A 24387-nucleotide genomic window follows, 5' to 3' on the forward strand; every position below is an offset into this window, starting at 1 on the left:
ATGGCTAAACTAACATATTGGTATATAAAGAGAAAAACAGTCTCAACATCATATAGAGCTAGATATTTGACATATCTAATTTTTTACCACTAGATTAAACTTAAGCATTTGAGTTTAAGTCAAATCCAGTTGAAAAAAGTTACATCTAACAAAATTTATATCTGCATAACACTAATACTGGTTTTTTTATACCAATTTATTCAAATGTCTCGATTTCTTATACCAATATGTTGGAGTTTATAATAGAAACTCTAAGTTTAATTCAAAAGAATATAAAGAGTCCTTTTATCTTTTGTCCCATATTAAAAGAATAGAAAGTTTATAACTATTACTCTTCCTTAACCCTTTGGGTAGAGTAGCAATGAGACTTTTAGTGGGTATGTGGTGATATATTGTTACCACACGCGCGCCCGCATGGGCCATGGGGAATAAACTTAACTTACTTATCTTTTTGGGTCAATTATTTGTCAGCATTTAAGGACTGTTTTTTAATCAGATACCGTTTTTTCCTAATTTCTCTCTTGATTTGCAGTCATTAACTTTTCCATTTATGGACTGTTTTCTCCACGTTTTTTACCTTGATCTGATCACGTTTGACTCTCCATTTTTCCTATATATACCAGTGTTCTAGTATTTCTTGGGAGGGAGAAAAAACACGAAAATACAATTTCTCCTCTCTTTAATTCTCCTCTTTTCTAGTCAACACCTAAAAGGTAGAACCGGTGTATCCTTGGAGGTTGATTGTTGTGAGTACGTGTGTTGTTACGAGGCAAATTCAACTTTAAAGTAATAATTATTTCACGCCACAGCTGTCAGATAAGTTTTCTTCTTTTGTTACCAGTTTACGTTCCTAAGCAATATGTGATTTAGTACTTTCTTTTACCCTAATTTGTTAGAAACCTCTCTTTTTTTTCACCAATCTGGTGGTTTGGCACAAGGTAACACTATTATTATGGGGTATCATTTTTGTTTCAACGGAAAAAAAGAAGGGAGACAAAAAAGGAAGAGAAGAAAGAGTGAGATATTCATCCGCGCAAATCCACGTCACCTCATTCCACAGTACACAAAGCTCGTTCTCGTGTTCATCGGCCAAAATCTAGGATTATATTAATTCTTCAAATCCATTTGTATTTCTTAATTAATTATCTTCACCTAGGAAATATACATATTCATTCATCTCCACCTCAGTCAACCGGAAATCTCTCCATCCCGGCCGCGTAATTTCTCATCGACGCCATCTCTCTTTCTCTCTCCTCCCGCTTTTATTGCAACCCCAGAGATCTGCTACTCTAATTAAACCTCTATATCTTCGCACTCCAACTTCAAATCTTCAATTCAATTCAACCTCAACTCAAATTTCAAATCTTGGAGAGAGAAACACAAACTAGAGAGAGTTAGAGATGGATCGGAGAAGAGCGCTAAGTCCGGTGTATACAAGGCAGTGGAGCAGCAACTCTAGCAGCACCGATTCAGTATCACCGGCGATGTCACCAGCTCACCCTAGCTCTCGCCTCGGCACCGGTTACTCAACAGTTAAGCGTACTCAGAACGTCGCTGCTAAAGCCGCTGCTCGGAGATTGGCTCAGGTTATGGCTACTCAAACTGCTACCGATGATGATGACGACGACGATGATAATGATGATCATACTGATCTTGGATTGCGCTTTGGTGCTCCTCCTCCGTCTTTCGTTCCAAAGGCTAAGAATTCTACCAATGGCTTTCATTCTCAGTTACCTGCTCTCTCCCCTGCCCGCCCTTCCAACCGCGCTCCGTCGCCTGCGGTACTTTCATTCCTTCATTGTCTTGCGTTTCTCATTCATTTTCTTTTGATTTGCTCAGGATATTCCTGTTTTTCGCTTCTTATAATTAGATTGGAGTAGAAAACCGAGTGTTGAAGTGTCAATTGTGGTGAATTGTTGTGATGTTAAATTAGTGACTGATTAGATAATTTTTTTGATGTTTGTCATTCATGTTGTTTTGATTTGCTGAGGATATTCCTGTTTTTTTGATAGTTTGAAGCGAATTTATAATTAGATTGGAGTAGGTAACTGAGTGTTGAAGTGTCAATTGTGGTGAATTGTGATGATGTTAAATTAGTGACTGATTAGATAATTTTTTTGATGTTTGTCATTCATGCTGTTTTGATTTGCCGAGGATATTCCTGTTTTTTGATAGTTTGAAGCGAATTTATAATTAGATTGGAGTAGGAAACTGAGTGTTGAAGTGTCAATTGTGTTAGATTGTGATGATACTAAATTAGTGGACTTATTATTTTGATGTTTGAATAGTTAGGTAGGAACTATTTAGATCACAAAGTACATTGTTATTCGATAGTTTGAAGCGATTTTAGAAATAGATTGGAGTAGGAAACTGAGTGTTGAAGTGTCAATTGTGCTGAATTGTGATGATATTAAACTAGTGACTGATTAGATACTTTATTGATGTTTGTTCATTCATTTTGTTTTGATTTCCTGAGGATATTCCTGTTTTTCGATAGGTCAAAGCGATTTTAAAATTAGATTGGAAGGAAAACTGAGGGTTGAGATTTTTTTTATGTTTGAATTAGTTAGGTAGGAACTATGTAGATCACAACACACATTCTGTACGTTCAGCATCAGCTGGAAGGTCAGCGACATTTCGCCATTCTGCGGTTTCACAATCTTCTAAAGTGGCTATAAAGACTCCTGCTGCGATCCCACCGATAGACCTTCCCACTCCCAAGACAAGAGCAGATAAAAGGTGAATTTGCACATACTCTTTGATTTCTCTTTGATGTCTATATTTTTTTATGCTTTATACTAGGCTTTTTATGATGCAAGAAATCGATGAGGAATTTTTGTGAGAAATACAAAAATGACTTGGTAATTACAAAACAGTGTTGCTATATATGCATTGGCTCACGGTCTACTTTCTAAACTTGTGCTGGTTGGAAGTGTTGAGATGGAACGAAGGGTGAAACATCAACATTAACATCACATGTGAGCTTAGGTTTTTCCTGATATGCATCCGGATGAATACTAACTTAGATTCTCACACCCTTCACTCATTTGCAAGAAAACTAAAGGTTCTATCTCAAATTCCAAGATTTCGCTCACCTTTGCTTCAAATTATGAGGGTTTTAGGCTGAATTGATTGAACTTCACTCACTAAACAAATTAACTGAACTTAAACTGCCCCTGCCCGAACGATGTGGATTTTAACACTAAAATCTGGACTCCCTCTTGTCAAATATGGACTCTAACTTCTCTCACTTTATATTGCTACTTCTCTTTTCAAATACAAAAGATGAAATCAACAACCAATATGATTTCCCCAAAATACTACAAAAATAAAGTGCCATCTATAAAACAGAAATTAACATACACCAACATCAACAAGCAAGAGTTAGAATTTCAAGTGAGTTTAATAAATAAAATTAAACTAAGCAAAATACAATTACCTAAATTTCTGAATTTTTAGATTTAAATTTAGAGAGTATAAACATCAATCCTTTTAAGTCCAGGATCATTGTAGATAGCACGAGCAAGCTCACTTAAAACCACAATCGACACTTTAAAATCATTTCGACTCGAAACCCATTTGAAAAACCTAATCAAATGATCCCCGGGAACAAGTGGGGGTTAGGGGCACTCTCACAACAAACTCCTCATCTAGTGGCGGATTATAGAAGGGGCAAGTGGAGGCTTGGCCCCCCATAACTGTATAAGATAAATTAAGCAAAATGCAGTTCATGTCACAAAACAAAATGTGGCACAGTGGCCTTGAAGCAAGGTGTAAAAGAAAGTTTGAGCACTTAAGGTTGCAAGTCCGAACCTTTCATCATTACATTTGGACTTTTTTGTTTTTCTTCATTTTAGATGCTTCTCTTTTTTCTTTTACTTCTTTCTTCTTCCCCTTTATCTTTGGCTTATATCAATTTGCTTAATTTAGAAAAAATATTCCATTGATTGTGCTATCTTCTATTCTTCTTCTCTAAAAAAATTCCTTTTTTATCTAACTATAATAGTACTTTTTATTTCCTCGAACTTATTCCTCACAATCATAAAATATAAGTTTATCTCTTTTTTTTGACTTAAGAAAGCAATTTGGTAATTTATATTGTTTTTTTTACTCGAGTAATTTATTTAGTTGCTAATGAACTATACCTTCAATTTCTTAAAAAATTACTCAATTTCTTGAAGATTTCATAATGGTCAAACAAATAAATAGAAATAATTTCTTAAAAATTGCACTTTTGAGATCTTGATTTATTACATTAGCTACAAGGCCTTTGTAGCCATTAATAATAGCATATTTATGTTTTGGTGTGTATTAGTGTTTTTATTCATTATTTAAAATTTTACACTAAAATTTTTAATTTATCAACTTGGCCCCTGTTAAATAGTTAGTCAAGATCCGCCATTGTCCTCATTCAATGTCAAAAGCATACCATCAAGACTCGATTCGAAAGACCTGTCTAAATCATTCTGAAGCAAAGACACCACATTTTTCAATTTCTCAAAAGCAAAGACACCACATTTTTCAATTTCTCAAAATCAATCTCAGAAACTCCTTCACTACTAACCCTTTCCCCCTTTCTAATTCCTGATCTTTTGAGCTAAAACCAACTATCCGGGCATCATTATTTTCATCCTTCCCATCAAATTCAAGAGTCAATCTAATTTTTTTTTGAAGAAATAACATCATGGGTGTCAACAAAACCCGCACCATTTTCCAATTCTACCTCCTCAGAAGAAGTAGACAAATTTACTTTTTCTCGTTGATGTGAATTTTGTATCTTCTTAGTACTTTATTGCGTGTAAGCAGTAAGCCTGGTATTACAGATTTCTCATTTTTGGTTGAGAGAGCAAGTCTAGTGGTTTAGAAAAGTAAGGAGGAGAAAGTGCATCTATTAAGGAGAAAAGTAAGGAGAGAGAGAAAAACAAAGGAGAGAGAAATCTGGGTACGGTGCAAATAAAGTGTATTGTGCAGCCTGTGCTATGGTGTCCTGTATTTTGGGCTTCACTGTTTTTTTTTTTTAGTTTGGGTCCTCATTAATTATGAGGCCCTGTGCTGAGTCCCACTCTGGACCGGCACAGGGCCGGGCCTGAACTTAAATTAGGTTTCAAACTCCTAATCCAAGGGTCTCTAGTCTGGTTTCACTCACCAAAATCAAGGTTTATCGTGCTTTTAAGTTAGACTCACACATCCACTCAAAAAAAAAAAAAAACTCACACATAAACAGAGGAAAATTGTAAATAGCCTCAAGGTTTCAACTCATATTATGCTTTGGTTTCTTCCATTGTGATTGCTCTTCTTTCATTGCTCTCTTTCTCTAATTTCCTCTGTGGTGTACACTAAAGAGTCTTTAGAGATTCCTCGTGACCTGATCTGTAGTGCGGCACCCTACAGTGATTAAACAAGGTACAGGATTGTCTATATGTAATAACCATGCCCAAATTCGCCCAATTCGTGTCTATACACACATTATATCAAGAGAACTAAACCTGCTGATTTTACTCCACATCACCCCTCGAATAAAACTGAAATTAGCATTGCAACCCTCGAAATCATCAAAGAGACACTGTCGACATAATAAGTAGAGAAACCAATCAATTATTTCAATATTATCTTTTTAAAATTCAATTAAGCTTCTTTTACTACTTCCATATCAAAAATACTTCTCTTTTGGAAACCAATTCACCATTTTCTAATAAATAGGATACAAAAACATACAATTGGGCAGGCGAACCCTTAGAAAAAGCGCTGAGAGACTAGCCTTCAGAATGAACAATGGTTGATGCTGTCCTTTTCCCCATTTTTACAAAGATAATGAAGCTGAGAGATGCAATTTGAACTTTTACTTTTTCTATATATTTGGGTGGTAAGGAGTGAAACGTTTTGGTCTGTTGAAGGATTGATGAGAGGAATTTGGCTCTGAGCATCATTAAAAGCAGGCAGACACGTACATAGACATTTTATAGGGTGCTGTGAAATTATAATATAAGCCTTTTGTTCAATGTTAGGAAGGAGTAAAAGTTGGGAGTTCGTTTTTGATTTCATTTGCTGACGGATGGACCAGGGAGCTTTAGACATTTTTATTAGATTAAGACAATCACATGCCCTTATATCTCTGGTCTTGGCGGGAGCACTTGAGGAAGACAATAGAATCTGAGGAAAAAGAGCAATAGAACAACAGATGTAATAAATTCTTAACAATGTAATAAGAACTAAGAAGAGTTATGTTTTTTTTAATTATGGCTGACTTTGTCTATAGACACTTGGTAAACCAGTATAACTTTACGTAAAGGTGAAAAGCAATGTTTGAAGGGCTAGAATTTCAATTTAGGGTTCCATTCACCATTCCTTTATTTATTTATTTATTTCCCTCAGAAAGAAACCACTTCCCTGTTTATACTAAATCACTCACATGTGTTGCTATTCTGCATAAGAAATTTTTAATCCAGAGTGTTGCCTAATCTAGTCATTTAGTGCTTCAGAAATCAGAAATTTTAAGTGGCTCTCCCCAACCGTTTTTTTATGCATCATATGTGGTCACAAGTTACTGGGAACGGCTTATTGGTTCATAGGTTGACATTGATGATGATGGTCCTGACTCCTGATGGATGACAACACAAGGCGTTATAAGATGATGGGTGTAATAAGCTTGTAACTCACGTTTTACTTTCGGACCAGGCACCCATCAAATGTGCTTGAAAATATAGGTAATGAAGCCATGACGTTCTAACTCTCACTTCTCCTAATAGTCTCACTCCCTTTTTCCATGAGTAAAAGTGGGTATGAAACCTACATTCCACCTCATACTTATAAGACTGACTATTGCTGCCAAATGGATAGTATTCCAATGGTATAAATGAAAAGCAACCTAGTTTATCAAGTTGTCAGTATCTCTATCCCTACTCCCAAAACCTTAATACTTTGGGCTTCTGGGACCTGGTAGAGATTATACATTGGCATTTATGTTAATTGCATTTAGTTTTATGAGGCATCGTTGTACTAAGGATGTAGAGTTCTCAGTTTTATAATTTCTTCAAGCGTTTTCTCCATTTCTAGAATCTCTGTACATAGGAACTCAAAAGTGGATGTAATTAACTCATCAACACCAATCAATTCCATCTCTCTTGACTCTCATTCCAAAATAGTACTCCCTTCGTTTCACTTTGATATACTCACTTCGCCTTTCACCAAAACCAAGGAACCAATTGGAAAATTGGTGGAAGAAGAGAAAAGGGTAGATAGAGGAGAGCAAAAAATTTAGGCATGTGAGATTAGATGGGAGGAATGAGAATAAGTGGTGGGTTCCATACTTCCATTACCCAAATCGGCTGAAAGTATAGTAAATCTTTCTGAAATCTGGCCTAAAAAAAAAAGTGAGTAAATCTTTGTGAAACTGTCCAAAAAGGAAAGTGAGTAACTCTTTGTGAAAAGGCCCAAAAAGGAAAGTGGGTAAATCTTTGTGAAATGGATCTCATATATGGATGTGTTGTTACCTTTTCTGATCTTTTTTAGTTTCTTTTCATATCTCTATCACGTCTTCTAGACCCTTAAGGGGTAACTGATACAGCAGTGCATATATACTTCTAGTTCTTGGACCCTGCGGGAATTGGTGTGTGGTACTGAATTGTGGTAGTTATTTTTCTGTGTCTTCTTCTGTTCTTCCTTTTTCTTTGCTTCTAGGAGATAAGTTACATTGTTTGCCACATATTTCAAACTACTGCTCAATATTTTGATTGTGAAATAATCAGGTTTCCGGATTTAGGTCATCTCAATTTGAAAGATCCAGGAAGTGGGCCAGAAGATGCTGCTCTTCTCGATGAAGTATGTGACTCAGCAATGATGATCCATTGGGCTCTTTGTTTGTCAGTCAATTTTGTGGATTTTGCATAACTTTTATGTCCTCTTACTGCAGTTGGATATGCTGCAACAAGAGAATGAAAATGTCCTTGAACAGGTAAAGTGCCCGCAGTTAGAAGGAAGAATATTAATTAAATGCTTTATTGTTGCTGGTCCAGAAATTAAGGATCCATGTGCTTATTACAGCTCCGAGAGGCTGAAAGAAAACGTGAAGAAGCGGAGGCCAGAGCAAAAGAACTTGAAAGACAGGTGCGTATCCTTGCTAGGTATAATTCTTCTGTTTGCACCACTTGTATTGGTAAGGTGGATTCTTAATAATGTTGTCTTCCCTATATTTTTTTCAATAGTCTCTGACCTATTTTAAAGTGTAACATTTCACATCTATTCCATGGACAAATGTTATAATCCACATCTTTGGTATTTTACTATAATTTGGGAAATTATGTCCCATTCATCTCTTATAGAATTGGTCCCATGTTGGTGTATATTGTTGCTATTATATCTGTCTTTTGACTTGTATGTGCTGGTCAATACTCTTTAGGTGATCGAACATCACGGTGTAATATGACTATATTTTGGATGAAATGTTGTGGTTAATAACATAGTGATTTGTTTGTACTGACTACTGACAGGTTGCATCTATGGGTGAAGGTTTATCTCTGGAAGCTAAATTGTTGAGCAGGTAATTTTATTCCTGATTACGTGCTCTTCAGTCTTCACCAATGATCGTGTTGCTTAAACTCATTGTGATTCTTTACAGGAAGGAAGCAGCATTACGTCAAAGGGAGGTGTGTATAGGTTCTGTTGTCGCACTAATATTATCTTTTATTTTACCAAAATTTTCCTTGGGTGTCGTGTTGGAAAGTTTTTTTTTTTTCATATATTAAATAAGAGTCTGAGAAAAAAAGAGGGCAGATCAACGGTCCTCTTGATAGAAGCTGAAAGATATCCAATAATACACCTTCTAAGGACATTTGTTGAAAAGTCATGGAGTCATGTGATGGATGGTAGGCAAGGGTTCTGCCACCAGATAGCCATAGAAGCTAGATTCAGAGGGTCTTCCTCTTCCTATTTCATTCAAGACTCACAGAAGCATGCAGGTGTTGCAAGACGCAGTTCAGGAGACACACTCCTTCATGGCTATCTTGTACTAGGCTATATCATGAATTCCTATGCGCATCTGCTGAGACTCTGATAAAAAATCAATTCTGTTTGGTAGGCTGCCCTTGTGGCTGCAAAGCAACGTAGGGAAGGCAAAGAGGAAATGGAGACCTTACATTCAGAAATTGAGGTACAAATGTAGTTTGCAAAGTTTGTGATATCGTGCTGGTGAGCTGTACCTATATTCTGATAAATCTACCTTATCATACTTTATGTTATTAGAACCTAAGGATGGAGGCTGCAACAACTATGGACAAGCTTCAAGAAGCTGAGTCTGAGGCAAAATCTATGCGCACCATGACTAAGAGAATGGTTTTGACCCAGGAAGAGATGGTTTGTTTTGTTCCATTGTGTTTCACATTCAATACATGTTTAAAAAAGGGTGAACAGAAATTGACAAGCTTCCTCAATCATGTAGGAGGAAGTAGTTCTTAAGAGGTGCTGGCTTGCCCGTTATTGGGGCCTGGCTGTTCAGTATGGTATGGATCCTTCTCTGTCTTCTTTGTATGGAGCAATTGGTACTAAATTACTAGAAGTGTTGGGCAGCAGGGGTGCCTTCAAGCTTAAAAATTTTACTTGAGAAATGCCAGGTTCCTATTTTCAAATGAACAATCTTTGTTCATATCAGCTTTTGATAGTATATTAATTCATGAAGGTGTATTATTGAATTATAAGAGAAGTATATGACAAACAATATATAAACACCATCTTTTGGTTATATTAGATGTGTTATAGGCAATTATACTACTTTTTAAATTTAATATACCATTGTGTTTGTGGATATGAACAAAGAAATAGTTCCTGTTAGATAGGAACTGGGCAGAGCTCCTGCTTCTCTCGTCTTCTTTGTTTTCTTTGAGTAATTTGGATACTGCTGAGTAAGAATTCTGCCAGCTATTGCTTCTGCTTGCTGAATGCATTTTTGCTTCTTTTTTTTCGATTTTGTTTTGTTTTGGGAAGGAGAGAATAGCGTGGTTGCTGAATTATAAGGATGTCTTATACATTTAAAGTTGACTTATTTTTCTAATGTTGCAGGCATTTGTGCTGATATAGCAGGGTCCAAGTATGAACATTGGTCTAGATATGCTCCTCTTCCATTTGAAGTTGTTATATCTGCAGGACAGAAGGCCAAGGAGGATTCCTTAAACAAAGGCTAGTTGGTACTCCTCCTATTAAATTTTCGTGCTATTTAAAAATGACCAGTGGTATCTTATTTCTTTCATGACATAAAGCAGACGAGAGTAATTCAAGTAGATGGAGCAAGTCTGGCCGAGATACCAGTGATCATTCTGCAGAAGGAAACATTGAAACTATGCTTTCAGTAGAAATGGGTTTAAGGGAAATGGCTTCCTTGAAGGTTTGTTTCCAACTTCAATGTTAGTTTTACTGGTGAACTACAGATATTTTTTTTGTAATTCTCTTTTAGAGATTATTATTGTTGTTGATGTGTGTGATGTATGTAACCTTTTTAATTCAGATTGAGGATGCAGTTGCACTGTCAATGGCACAGAAAAGACGCCCGAATTTAGTCCGAGGTTTGCAATACTTGTCTTTTAATGAGCTTATGACTTTGTGTTTCTTAGCAATAATCATAGTTCGAAAATGCGGTTTCGGTCATGGTCGACAGTTACGGTGATGTGGGAACGGGGATGATGCGGTTGTCGTACCGCCAAATATCAGCTTAGACCATGAGATATCCCTAGAACTCGCCTAAAACGCAGTTTTTTTACACCTTTACGATGCAGGTAATACCGGTTCGGTAGATTTGAAAACCTTTACGACATGGGCGATACGACATGATGCGGCCTTGTTTTGACACTATGGCAATAACTGATGTTCTTCATATTCATATGTTGGCCAAGTTTACCCCGGGACCTTGTGGGTTTTAGTATTAAGTAAATGTAAAGTTCCTACACAATCAGAAGTTTTTCAAGTTTTCTTTTGGGCTTTGTTGGGAGGGGGCGGGGGGATAAAATGATAATGAAGAATGGGGAAATGCTTAAATTTGGATTAGTAAGGTTTTTGACTGATTTCGGATTGGTATGTCTATCTGCTTTATGTAATATTATGAGGCTGTAGCTTCTATGTTTTGGGCCTGTTTCTCTTCTTATTTTTATCGATATAAAGTAGCACATGCATTTATCTTGTCCTTGAATGTTTATTTTCCAGATTTCAAAGTGGCGGGTGATCCGAAGTTCATGGAGTCATTTGGTAACTGAATCTATATCGATCATTTATCATATTTGTTAAATATCTCGAAATTATACACAGAAGCTGTATGTTCCTGCATATTATTCTAGGCCATAAATGTTAGTTGGAAGTGCTAATAATTATAATTTTATGCATAATTCATGGTCTCAAACCCAGTGGATTGACTTTCCATATGCAGTAATATTTTCTATATATTCGTCCTTTTGTACTTAGCCAAATTTCAATTTACTGCAGAACTAAGTCAAGAGGAGTCAGATGATGTTCTCTTTAAAGAGGTATGTATTAGTGGACCCTTTTGTGGTGCCACCTTTGGATGGAATATTTTAAAATTTGAGTGATTTGATTTTAACAGTAGTTTTCTTTAACGAGCTCATCACGCACTTCTTTTTTGATGTAGACATTATTCTCGATCATTCATGTGGAACTGAGATTGTACTTCAATTGCTATTGACTTTATTCTGCAATTCCCAATCACATTTCACAATTTCCAAATTCCAATCTTATTTTGCAATGCTGAGCGTGGTTATGTTACATTACTTTAATTAACTTATGCCACTTCTTAGACAAGCTAAGCTGGTTACTTTGGAAAGACATTATCATTGAATATCAAAAATTTGGGTTTAAGGCCTAAGGATATTAGGACCAATCATGATATACTGGAAGTTGACACTAATCGACTTGGTTGCCACTATTTCTATTCCCTTTCAGATACGGGAGGATGGTATTGATTTTCAAGGTGATATGCCATGTGCTTGTATTAAATCTTAGCAAATGTACCAAGATTTACAGATGGCTTGGACAAGCCATGGCACATGTAATTAAATTTGTGGAGCAAAAGGGGTAATTGGTGAGGGAAGCTGGGAATTGTTATTGTTGATCCAAGAGTCAAAGGTAATGTGGATACCTGAATTCCCTTGTCAAAAGCTGTTTGGTTGAAACAGTGTGTGTGAAAGAGGGGGAATAAGCAGCAAGGAAGCAAAGAGGTTAAATATTTTCTTTGCATTTGGTTTTCTCCCTTGATACTTTGCTCTCTTCATTTCAGCTCCTTCACCCCCTGTGGGCCTATATTTCTGAGCTATGGTATTAGCATCATCCAGTGCCTCAGACAGTGGCTTCCATGCTTGGCAGTGTGGCCAGAGGATATAGACTAGGGAGAGGGAGGAAAGGTGGAAATACTATCTGTGGCGCTTTTGGGTCAAGAAGTTATTGTAACAGGTGGTTTTGATGGGATGACTAAGGTCTGGGGGGATGTAGCACTACAGTGCCCAGGATATATGGGTCCGAATCAGGTGTAGGGGTGGTTGAGGATGCAGTTGATTTATGGTGAGCGATGGGGAGGTGGAAAGGAAAAGGAGACTGGAGTAAGGTGCCATGGCAGCCTAGCATGGAGGTAAGGAAGATGGTTGAGGTGGTGAGGCCGGCACCAGATGCAATAGGAAGGATGTTTAAGCTCATCGCAAAGAAAGGAACCATGAACGTGAGAGGCAGCCAACTTTAAATATCAAAATGTAATGAACGCTAGCAAATGAATCGAATCGATCTCATGTGACGAGAAAGATGGAGTTCATCTTGCTATCTCATGTCAAAAGGACCTGAACAAGTCCCCTCTTAGTTTCTTAGCCTTGAGTAGATATCAACAACAAAGTCACGCCTTTGCCTTCATTTTCCTAACTCATATGTCAATATAGAAGAATAAGGGAAACTAAGGTAGAAGTTCAAGGCCCTCAGATTGTCGAGAAAGAGGAAAGAACTAAAGAGGGAGAGAAGGGGTGGGGAGATAGAGAGAGGAGAGCGAGAGAGGGAATGACTGAATATTGCTCACTGACAATGACCTCGATAGCTATGTTATCAACTTATAGCAGATGAGTCACCGGAATTCTCTTTCATATCCAGGGAGTTGAGTAGTTGACGACCACCAATTGCTACCAACTTATAGATGTAGGGTTTTTAAGCCACATTAGGGCTTGAAATAGGGTCATTTGATAAAACTTATTGCAATCAGTCAAGGGCTTTTGCTTAAAATTGCTCAATTAAGCCGAGGTAAGTTTAAATTTGAAGATATTTTGGAGGTTTACACTTTTCAAGTCAGATATACTCTCTCTCTCTCTCTCTCTCTCCCTCCCTCCCTCCTTCTCTCTCTCTCTCTCTCTCTCTCTCCTCTCCCATGCCTCTACTAAAAGCAGTCACAGTGAAGTGCCTTGAGGCGCACCTCCTACCGGCTACCGCCTGTCTTAGGTCGCTGCACCTCACTTTTCGGATGGTATTTTGCTGCCAAACTTAGATGTCCCCGGCATTGAACTAATCCTTTCCCTTGTAGATATAAGGGGAAATGCAAATATGAAGCTAGAATGTAAATCATAACTGATCCCAAATGGCTTTGAGCTCAGTAGGTGAGTTGATGTGGCCATGCCGTTTTGCTGCCAAACTAAGATGTCCCAGCATTGATCTAATCCTTTGCGTTGGAGATATAGGGAAAATGCCTATAGGAAGCTAGAATATTGAAAATATAATTGCTCTTGAAATGTCTTCGAGCTCATTATGTGACTTGATATGGCCATGCGCTTGCACAAAGGCCCATATTGTGATGGTCCCGGAGCTGTTGCCTTCTTTTGAAGCTTCATTGATATCCTGAACCAAAGTCTGAGGCTGTAGACTTATGCTTCAGAGATTCTTAGCCAAGCAAATGATGTCTATGGTGGGCTCTGCTCGCTCACATGGGTGAGCGCATGGGAGGTTTGGTTGGTGTAAGTAATGTTATATGGACAAGAAAGCTTTTGCTTCTGAATCATAAGTGTGTTTGTGTTTTTTCACCAAAAAGATAAGTGTGTTTAGGTAGGGGAATAGGGAGGAAAGAAAAACAATTGGATTATGTTTTCTTGTTTGGATACAACATAGAAGAAGGGAAGGGAGGGGAGTAGGAAGGATTCTTTCTCTTCCCTTTTCTATACAGCAAATCCTTCCAACGTCGGAAAGATTTAGAAGGAAAATTTCAAGCTAACTCTTCCTTGCTTTACCTTTCACTCCTTTGATTTATACACACAAAGTGGAATTGATTCCAAGATATGATTACTGCTACCGTTTATCATAAAGTTTAGGGGGGTGGGGGTGGGGGAAGTCAACCAAGAAACAGGTGCTGTGTCACAGAGGCAACTAGCTGTAGTTCTATGATTTTTTTTATATATATATAGTAAGAAGAAAAAGCATTAGGAGACCCTCGCTCGAGGGGAATTCCTAATGCATCGGTTACAAGGATTTTAGAAAGAGCAACATCATTACAAATATCAATTCTAAAAGAAGAATCTACAAGTTGACCAACATTAGCAATCCAATCAACTGCTCTGTGAGCTTCCGGTGGACATGAGAAATTTGCCAAGATTGGAATTGTTCCAGAACAATTTGTATATCTTGAATAATTGAATTTGCCATGGAATTCTGGATACCTTTGATTGCATTGATGACGAGAAGATTATCACCTTCAATCAGTAGATTGTTGATGTTGAGTTGAGTAGCAAAAATGATGCCACGATGAAGTGCAGAAGCTTCGGGCACAAACACGGGTGCTGTACCTAAGTGCAAAGTTTTGGCATGGAGAAGTTGAGTAGTTGACCATTGTGATCTCTGATAAGGAATCCTGCCGCGGAAAAATTGCTCTTTACGGAGCTCTCAAAATCGATTTTGAGGAAGTTTGGAGGTGGAGGCTACCATGAAACTACGATAGTTGAGGAGAGCGGAGTAGGGGAAGGGGGTAGTGCTCCCTTTAAGAGATATCCTTGAGAGTGAAGATGATCAAGATGTAGTCTTGTATGCCATTTGAAATGACCAAATTTACTTCTATGGAGAATCTTATGGATATTCCAAGACTCTTGTGAGAAGATAACCGCAATTCTTTCCTTCCAATAACTCCAAAGAAGGAAGATAGTTTAGGCATAGTTTTGTTAGTTTTTAACTTTATCAAGTAAGACCGATAAAGGGTATTTCTGTAATTTAAGCTAGAGCCATTCCAACGTTTGAGGAGCCTCCCAGATGATAGAGGCCTTACAGCATTTGAAGAATGATCTATTGTTCATTATCTTGATTGTAGATAGGATATTGTGCTGTGGGGATGATATGACAAGTATAAAGAGTATGGCGGACCCCTAGACTATTATAACAGATGTGGTAGAGAAAAGTTTGCAATTTGGGTAAGATTCCAAATCCATTTGAAAGGCCAAGGGGGAGAGGCTGGATTATTATGAGCTAGCCAGGTGGTGACTTTACTGAGAATTAGCGGAAGGAGTTGGACCCCACATTGGAGTATCATGGTAAATAGGGATCCCTTTAATTTTTGGAATAATGCACATGGTAAAACTGTTGAAGAAGGGTAATGTTCCAAGAATGACATGGCTTAATAAAATTGGAAACAAGGAGATTAGGATCCTTTTGAGCTATATTAGCTGTGAGAATATTAGCCAGACTGTTATCTAGAACCCAGTTGCCAATCCAAAAGAGGGTAGATTTTCCATTCCCAAATTTCCAATGAATTCCTTTCCTAAGGATATGGGGCTGCGCTAAAATTTTCTTTCAGATGAAGGAATCATTTGGATCGGGGTTATATTCAAACAGAGTTTTTTGAGATAGGTTTTTTTCTTTGATTAAATTAGGCCACAAACTAGTATTACCTGTAACCAGCATCCAACCTAATTTAACAAGAAAAGCTGCATTTAAAGGGTGACTTTTATGAAGGCCCAACCCACCTTGGGATTTTGGTTAACTAATTTTATCCCAACTTATTAACGGAATGCTATTTTTTTCTTTATTTTGTCTTCAAGAATTGTATGTGTAATACCACAGAACTACCTGTAGTTCTGTGATATAACATAACAATTGTTGGATAGGAAGATTAGGAGGCAAAGGCAGGGAAGGGAAAGTGAGGAATTTATTTTCACTTGTTTGGATGATGACAGAGGAAGGAAAGGGAAAGGGAAAGGGAAAGTAATTGGTGGGATCCATTTCCTTCCCTTGTAATAACTAATAAATCACATCCCTCCACTGTTAGAAAGATTTGAAAGAAAAATGGAAGCTCACTAGTTTTGTGTCCTCAGCCCCTTTTGTCGTTACTATTTGCCTCGCCTTTCTTTCTCTCTGCAAATGCTAACCAAACACACTATAACGAAAACTATCGCCAAAAGGATACTGTGGCTGCAAATTTGCAGATGTACAGCATTGAGCCAGACTTCCCGGATGTTTTACGAAATATGAAACCTTAAGAATAAAGGCTTACAGGGTCACAGGGATGACAGGGAAACAAAGCTGGATGACAGGGAAACCAAAGCAGCCAAGATTCTTTCACTTGGACTTGTATACAAAATTAAACTTTGTTTGATCTGTCCAAGTGATTACGTTTTTATAATCGAAAGACCACGGATGTATAGGCTACTATTTTACTCCCTTTGCTCCTCAAAAACTTGCATGCTTTCCTACTTCCTACTATGGAAGTCCCAATTCTTTTTCATTTTCCTATGGTGTCCTCTCTTCATTCACTTTCTTGTTACCTTTTGTGTCTACTCGTTTCCTTTCTCAATCCCCAAAAACTCTTTACGTTTTTCTCCTACACACTCACAACTTCTAACACTTACACCCATATTCGTTCACTAGTGATCTCTGTGGCAAAGTAACCATTCTAATTTTTGCGCGCACAAGAAGTAGTGAACTACGAAAGATAGAGACATCTGTGGTATTCCTGTGTCTATATCCTGGAAATCCAGCCATTTTTTATGCTAATGAAACCGAAAATGGCTACAATTTGAGGTTCTTCTGTTTCTTTACATTTCCGTTTTGGAAACTCCTCTGTTTCCATGCTACGTAGGTAGTAAATATGCCAATTAGGTGATAGGAAGGTATGTTCTGGTGTGCAACATTCAGGATTGTTCCCTCCCCTGAGCGCCTCTCTTCTGCAACTTATTAGTGGACATGGATTTGAGAATTAAAAGAGTATCTTTTATTCCGCAGGCTTGGCTCACATATTTTTGGAAAAGAGCAAGAGATCACCAAGTCGAGGAAGACATTGCTGAAGAGCAACTTCAATTGTGGACCAGCCGAAGTGGACAGTCTCCAGCATTGCAGGATGCAGTTGATGGTATTTTTTTTCTATACCTGTCTCTTAAGTTATATCCGCTGCTGTCAGATTGCGTTGAATATTTCCCAATCATTTAGAGAGTCTATGTTTCAAATCTGCCATCGTTTTTTTTTTTTAACTTCTTACACAAATTATTTGTAAGTGCCTTGACGTGATTAACTTATGTCCCAGTTGAACGTGGTCTGATTGAGCTACGCAAACTTGGGTTAGAACAGCAACTTTGGGAAACATCTCGCAAAGAGATTGAGAATTATTCCCCTTCAATGGAAGTTGTCAGCCACAAACATGACGTTGAATCGGAGAATTCCACATGATGGACTTTGGGCGACTATACTGTGTGGTAATTAATTCTATTTTCACCCTTTTCCTTGGTTATTTTAAATGTAATGCCTGGCATTTTTGTTCAGTTCACTGAGTTCTATACCTTTGAGAATCAAGTGTAGAGGTTGGTGGCATTCTGTATGTGGTTAGTCTCTTGATATGAATCCTTGTAAATTTGGTGTGTAATTAAGTTTCCTGTATAAAATTTGAGAAATTCAGTAAATTTTGAAATCAATAGGTTTTGCGATTATAGGTTCTGTTGTAAGTACTCTTATATTGTAGATCTTCTACCGTAGATTCGTTGTCACTTCTTTTGGTTTTATGATCTATCCTGTATATAATTGTTCTTCATGTTAGTTTATATGGAATTGGATTATAGACTATTTGGGCAGACGGAGCAGAGTGACGCATTTTGTTGCTCCGAGTTGGATTCTATGAGGTTCGAATTGAAGGAGGCGCCTTTGTTGCTCGTTTTAAGTGTTATGAAAGGAACATTCTAGTATGCCTGGTTCATTGAAATGCATATGCATCATCTTCTATATGTGTCGCATCATTGTGAGGTGAAAAGGATTTTTTTGTGAGAAATCACCTATATTTTCTTAAAACTCAAGACTACCTTAAACAGTAGCACAGGCGATCATCTACAATGTCAAGTAGGTTAAATATTGCATTTGCCATTAATTCTTCCTGATTAAGGTGACTTTTCTTTTTGGCACCTAAAATTAAGAAAATCAATCCGACTTACGTGGACCCGGTTCACACTAAAAATAGTGTGGATCAGGTCCAGGCACGTGACCCGTTATATCACTTTAACATACACTATATCATTTTAACATACACAGATACACTATATCATTATAACATACACTATATCACTTTAACACACACTATATCACTTTAACACACACTATATCACTTTAACATACACTATATCATTGTAACACACACTATATCATTTTAACACACACTATATCACACACTATATCACTGTAACATACACTATATCATTTTGATATACACTATATCATTTTAACTACACTATATCACTGTAACATACACTATATCATTTTAATATACACTATATCATTTTAACATACACTATATCATTTTAACATACACTATCATAAACTCACGTGATATGGATCGGGTGCTCACTAATTAATGTGCACCTGGTTCATATTAGTTTTTTTATAAGAAAATTTATCTTCTTAAACTTAGGTAATTAATATTTCAACTATTAATTTCCGAACAGCTAACTTATAGCGCTATAATGTAAGAATGTAAGTGTAATTTAACAGGGCGAAGATGTTATAGTAGGACACAAATTCATTCGAGTGGAGCAGCGCAAAACCCCAATTAAACTTCGAAAATAAAGCTGGTTGATTTGTATGAGGGACAAATTGGAAACGAGTAGCTATGAGCCTATGATGGTGCGCTGATGTTGATGAAGGTGGGGGGACGCAAAAGCAACAGTCAAATCAAATTGTGTGGGTCTCCAAGATATGAGGAGGGGTTGATTACTGGTGAGTGGTGACTGATGAGTGGGTGTAACGACGCGTATGTTAGGAGTGCTAGAACTGACTAATGGTGGGCTGCCTGCCGGTGGTAAAGACGAGGGTATCAAGTGGGGTAGGTCATTAGGTGTTGGGTTGGTAGATGGGTTATTGATGGGTTGAAAGTAAACAAAAGAAAAATATAGTAGGTTGGTTTATCGAATACGTATATAGGAATCTGCTTTTAAGAGTATCCAATATTTTGGTGTTGTATTATACTCCATCCGAATTTTACTAGTTTACTTTTTTCTTTTGCATAGAATTTTAGGAGAAATAATATTATGGGTCACAGAAAGAAAGAAAAATTATTATTTTATATTAAAGTTGAATGTATGTGTGATGAAAAGTTAGTGGCCTCATTTCAAAAATAGAAACAAAAGAAAGGGGGTAAACTAATAAGCAGTGGTGTATCCAGGAATCACGGGATGGGGTATAAATAAGATAAAATCAAATAAAACAAAGTACAATGCTAGAGTTAATCTACAACTAAAAATTCAACTTTTGTGATTTTCCTCCACCTCTCTTCCAAAAAAGTTCTAAACTTTTGTTTTTCATCTTCCAAATTTAGTATAAAGTAAACACATTAATAGATATTAATTCCAAAGTCCCTAATTTCAAATTATATTTACAAGATACAATATCTCATTCCGAATTCAACTAAGTTCGATTCACTACCTCAATTTTAATTTTACAATTTATAATCTCTAACTTGAATTCAAGAAAATCTCAGTTTCCATATTTTACAACTACACACCATCTTATTTCCCTTTCATAATTTCTGATATCAATTCACATCTGATTTTAATTTCACAACTTCTAATCATACTCCAAATTTCTTTAAAAAAATTGGAAAGTATAGAAATAAAAAAATTCGAGAAAAATATACCTAGAGCTGATGAATTTGTTAAATTAGAGGAAATCACTCCTTAAAAGGAAGGCTAAGATAGCAGATTTTCATAATACCAGTGTAAGAAAACTAGTGCCAGGAAAAAAAAACGTTAGACTGAGAAAGAGAAAGAGAGGAACCCAAAGGTGAGAGAAAGAGAAAGAAGTGGAGAAACTGAGAAAGAGAAAGAGGAGAGGAGAGGAGAGAGAAACTAAGAAAGAGAGAGAGAGGAGAAGAGGAGAAACCAGTGCCATACTAAAGTAACTTTTATTTTATTTTAGCTTTTATTTTCTTTAATTTGTTTTTCGCGGAATGGGGGTACAATTGTACCACTGTACCCCCTGTAAATTTGAATACGGGTAAACTAATAAAGACCGGAGGGAGTACATTCTAGTTGGTATTGTTGCTTGCACAAGAGCTATTATTGGTGTCGTTGAGGTGAACCTAAATTTCTAGTTAACACTGATGTATCATTCTCATGATACATTCAAGATTATTCTTTGCTCATTGTTCATTTAGTGTTTTTTAAATGAGCAAAATGCTACACACTTCTAATTGCTTATGTTTATTCGCTATATAAGCAAACTTTTTTAGATGGGCAAACTTTTTTATCATTCGAGAAAATGAGCACACACTTTTGTCCAAATGAGAAAACGATTCGCGCTCACTTTCTCATTTTGTAACTGCAATTTTGATTTTAAATATGAAAATAAGTCTACCAGTAATGAATTCCACAACTCCAATATTTCTTTTTGTCGTCGATGAAGCTCAATTTTCTCAAATCACATTTTAAAGTTCATCAATTTGATTGATCATGTTGAGAGAGAAATCATGAAGGATAGACTTGAGGTGAGATGAAGGAGAGAAAAATTTAGAGGTAAGAGAAACAATGGAGAGATAAAATTAGAAGTAAGAAAAATAATAAAGAAGAGGAGTAAGAGAGAGGGGGGGAATAAATGAGTAAAATAATTAGAGATAAGTGATTGGAGATGAGTAAAATTTTGCTTTTGGAGATTTTATTATAGAATTATCTTTGGGTATACCATGAGCATGGTACATCCAGGTGTGACAAAAACCGTTGTTACATGTAATTCCCCTTCTCCCACAAAATCAAATGTGACATATCTATACAAATATATTAAAAGGCGTGCGTAACAACGTCGATGCGCCCCGTGGCATCCTCCTCCTGCCACCAGAATTTTGCCATGTGTCTGTTAATCAACAAAGTCAAGTGGTCATCATTAAAAAAATAAACTAGTTATTATGCCCGGGTTACTCCCCGGGTAAGAAAAATTAATATTATAATTTAAGATGATAATACTAAATGTTATTTGGTCTTGTGGTTAAGACTTTAGTATATGTTATTGAGATCTCGGGATCAAACCCTATACTATGCAATTTCTAATCTTTTTATTATTGTGGATTACATGGAGTAAAACTCCCTTAGGGAGAGCGCCATGTGGCACCGAGTCTTGTTTATGCACGCCTTTTAATATATTAGTATAGATATGCTGAAGGCTGGGCTCGAACCATGACCTTATGTAAGGGTTTTCAAAGAATCACCATCTCATCTAACATCTCTTAGTAATCCATGTTTTCACAAAATTACAAATATGTGTTGTAATTAGTTAATATTATTAAACATATCCATTGCATCCTTAAAAATCAATAAATTTACATGTTCATTAAAATTAATTATGTATGCATGATACCATTTGAAGAGCACCCTGGGGAGTTTTAGTTCATGTAATCTATGTACAACAAAATTTTTTAGAAATTGCGTAGTATAGGGTTTGATCCCGAGACCTCAAGTACATATACTAAAGTCTTAACCACTAGGCTAAGTTGTATTTATTGTTATTGTCATAATGAATTATATTGATAAATGAAATTTTTTCTTACCCGGGGCATAGCCCGGGCCTAATAACTAGTTAAACAATAAAAATGTGTGTGTTAAGACTCCAACTCATAACCTCTCATTTAAGATACAAATGCATAACCAACTAATCAACAATCTCATATTGGTCTTTGTAGGGGAAAAATATATTTAAAGTCTATGTAATATTTCGCTTTTTAAAATAATAAAATACTAATATATATACTAATACTTAATGATATAATGCTAATAATGACGTTTCTTACCTTTCAGTACTTTTATATTAAAAAGGGAAATTCCCACTGGTAACCCTGTACTATGGAACAATTGCAATGGTAAATCATTTTTCTTTTGAGTTTCAAAAATAACCCTGTACTTAGTAATATTATACAACTATGACATTAATGATGGTTTAATCGTTACTTCAACCATTAGTATTATTAGATTTTTCTTCACTATGATGAAGTATTGAAGAACATTTTATTTGTATTAGTTAATGTTGGTTAATCTGGGTTAGGTAAACCAATAATACTAATGGTTGAAGTAACGATTAAACCATCATTAATGTCACAGTTTTATAATATTACTAAGTATAGGGTTATTTTTGAAACTCAAAAGAAAAACGGTTTACCATTGCAATTGTTCCATAGAACTCTTAAAATTTTATATGAAACCTAGCTAAACAAGGTCTAGCAATTAAGAAGAAAAACACAAAAAATCTCGATAAAGCCCGTCATGGGGGCTGAAAACACACATATATATATGAAGTGAGTTCATATGAGAATGCATACTTACATGAGAAATGAGAATGAATTATACGCGATATAACTCTTATGAATAAGTGATGTAACTCTAGTGAAAAAGTGATGTAACTCCAAAAATAAAATTAGAAAAAGAAAAATTCGAAAAAAGAACTTTTTTTTATATTCTCATTTCTCATGTAAGGAGATATATATATATATATATATATATATATATATATATATATATATATATATATATATATATATATATATATATATATATATATATATATATATATATATATATATATAGCCCCATCTAATATCTTCAAATTGAAGTGATAATAGTCCAAGTTGCACAAAAAAATCGTTTTTACCTTACTCCAAAAACCAAAAAAGTGTTTAGAATATTTTAAAAAGGTCCGCTGTGAGTAATGGCATTTTTGTAATTAGGTTTACCCTTATTCCCCTTCTTCCTTCTTCCCCACAAACTTTCACGTCTATGGCGTCATTTTTTTTTTTCTCTCCCTAGGTTTTGCACAGTTTTCTCTCTCCTCAATGGCGTCTTTCATGGAGTAATTTTAAAAGTTTTAGTTCGATTTTTTGCGGATTCCACACTATTCTTTCCATAATTCAACAGGTTTTATTCGAAATTTTTAATTTGATATTTTGGACTTGCAGATTTTTGTTCGATTTTTTTATTTCAATGCAGATTTTCGTTCGATTTTGTTCGATTTCAATGGCGTCATTCATTTTAAGTGCAGATTGTTGTTCGATTTTTGTTTTCTTACTATATGATTTATCCTTTTTACCAACTTAAATGAATGAGCGAAAGTAGGAAACCTTCCTACTTCATCAACCAGAGAAACAAAAAGATATTGTAGTGGTATTGATTGAAATTTTGGTATTCCACATTATATCGTTTCGATAATAGTCACATTATCACCATACATGATCAACGCATGCAAAAATATTTATCATGTTCTAAATTAATATATATCATGTTCTAAAATAGTGAGCAACATGTTCTAAAGCAGATACATCATATTCTAAAGCGACGTAGATCATGTACTAAAACGTTGTACATCATGTTCTAAAACGTTTACACACACACACACACACACACACACAACACACAACACCACACACACACACACACACACACAACACACACAAACACAACACACACCACACACACACACACACACACATGTACATACATATATACATACATACATACATACATATACATGCATACATATACATACATATACATACATATATACATATATATATAATATATACATATATATATATATAATACTTATATATATATAATATATTATATAATATACATATAATTATATATATATATATATATATATATATAACAAAATCCTATTTCGACTAGACCTAAAATACACTAGAATTAAGAAGTATATAGGATTTTCAGTATAAGGAATAAAATAAACAAACTATGGAATTAACAAAAAACTCGAAATCCCTTATTGACTGTTATAATCTACAACTCACCGGATTATTTGGAAGGGAAGTAGACGAAGACGTCTCTTGATATGTACTTGATTCTAAGTCTCTAGGGCTCTCAAAATTGAAAAAACTGTAAATTCTTATTTAAGTAAGGATTTTTTTTTTAGTGAGTAGGGGAA

At 35.9% G+C, this 24387-nt stretch overlaps 1 protein-coding gene across 2 annotated transcripts; it reads left to right on the forward strand.

The window, feature by feature from the left end:
- Positions 1-1002: 1002 nt before the first annotated feature.
- Positions 1003-17912, forward strand: LOC104893902 (coiled-coil domain-containing protein SCD2). 2 transcript variants are annotated; one of them, XM_010680038.4, is made up of 17 exons: positions 1009-1781; positions 2567-2739; positions 7746-7818; positions 7910-7951; positions 8041-8103; positions 8487-8536; positions 8615-8642; positions 9074-9145; positions 9238-9348; positions 9434-9494; positions 10051-10167; positions 10251-10372; positions 10493-10550; positions 11185-11226; positions 11461-11501; positions 17215-17341; positions 17513-17912. In XM_010680038.4, exons 1-17 carry the CDS (start codon positions 1401-1403, stop codon positions 17653-17655), a joined length of 1704 nt encoding a protein of 567 aa, XP_010678340.1. In that variant the 5' UTR covers positions 1009-1400; the 3' UTR covers positions 17656-17912. The 2 variants fall into 2 exon arrangements, 1 of the variants encoding a protein (XP_010678340.1); XR_007274232.2 differs by lacking the exon at positions 11461-11501 and having other exon boundaries at positions 1003-1781; positions 17513-17625.
- The last annotated feature ends 6475 nt before the right edge of the window (positions 17913-24387 follow it).

The sequence above is a fragment of the Beta vulgaris genome, chromosome 5, assembly GCF_026745355.1.
Source record: "Beta vulgaris subsp. vulgaris cultivar EL10 chromosome 5, EL10.2, whole genome shotgun sequence".
In the NCBI taxonomy this organism is placed as follows: Eukaryota; Viridiplantae; Streptophyta; class Magnoliopsida; order Caryophyllales; family Amaranthaceae; genus Beta; species Beta vulgaris.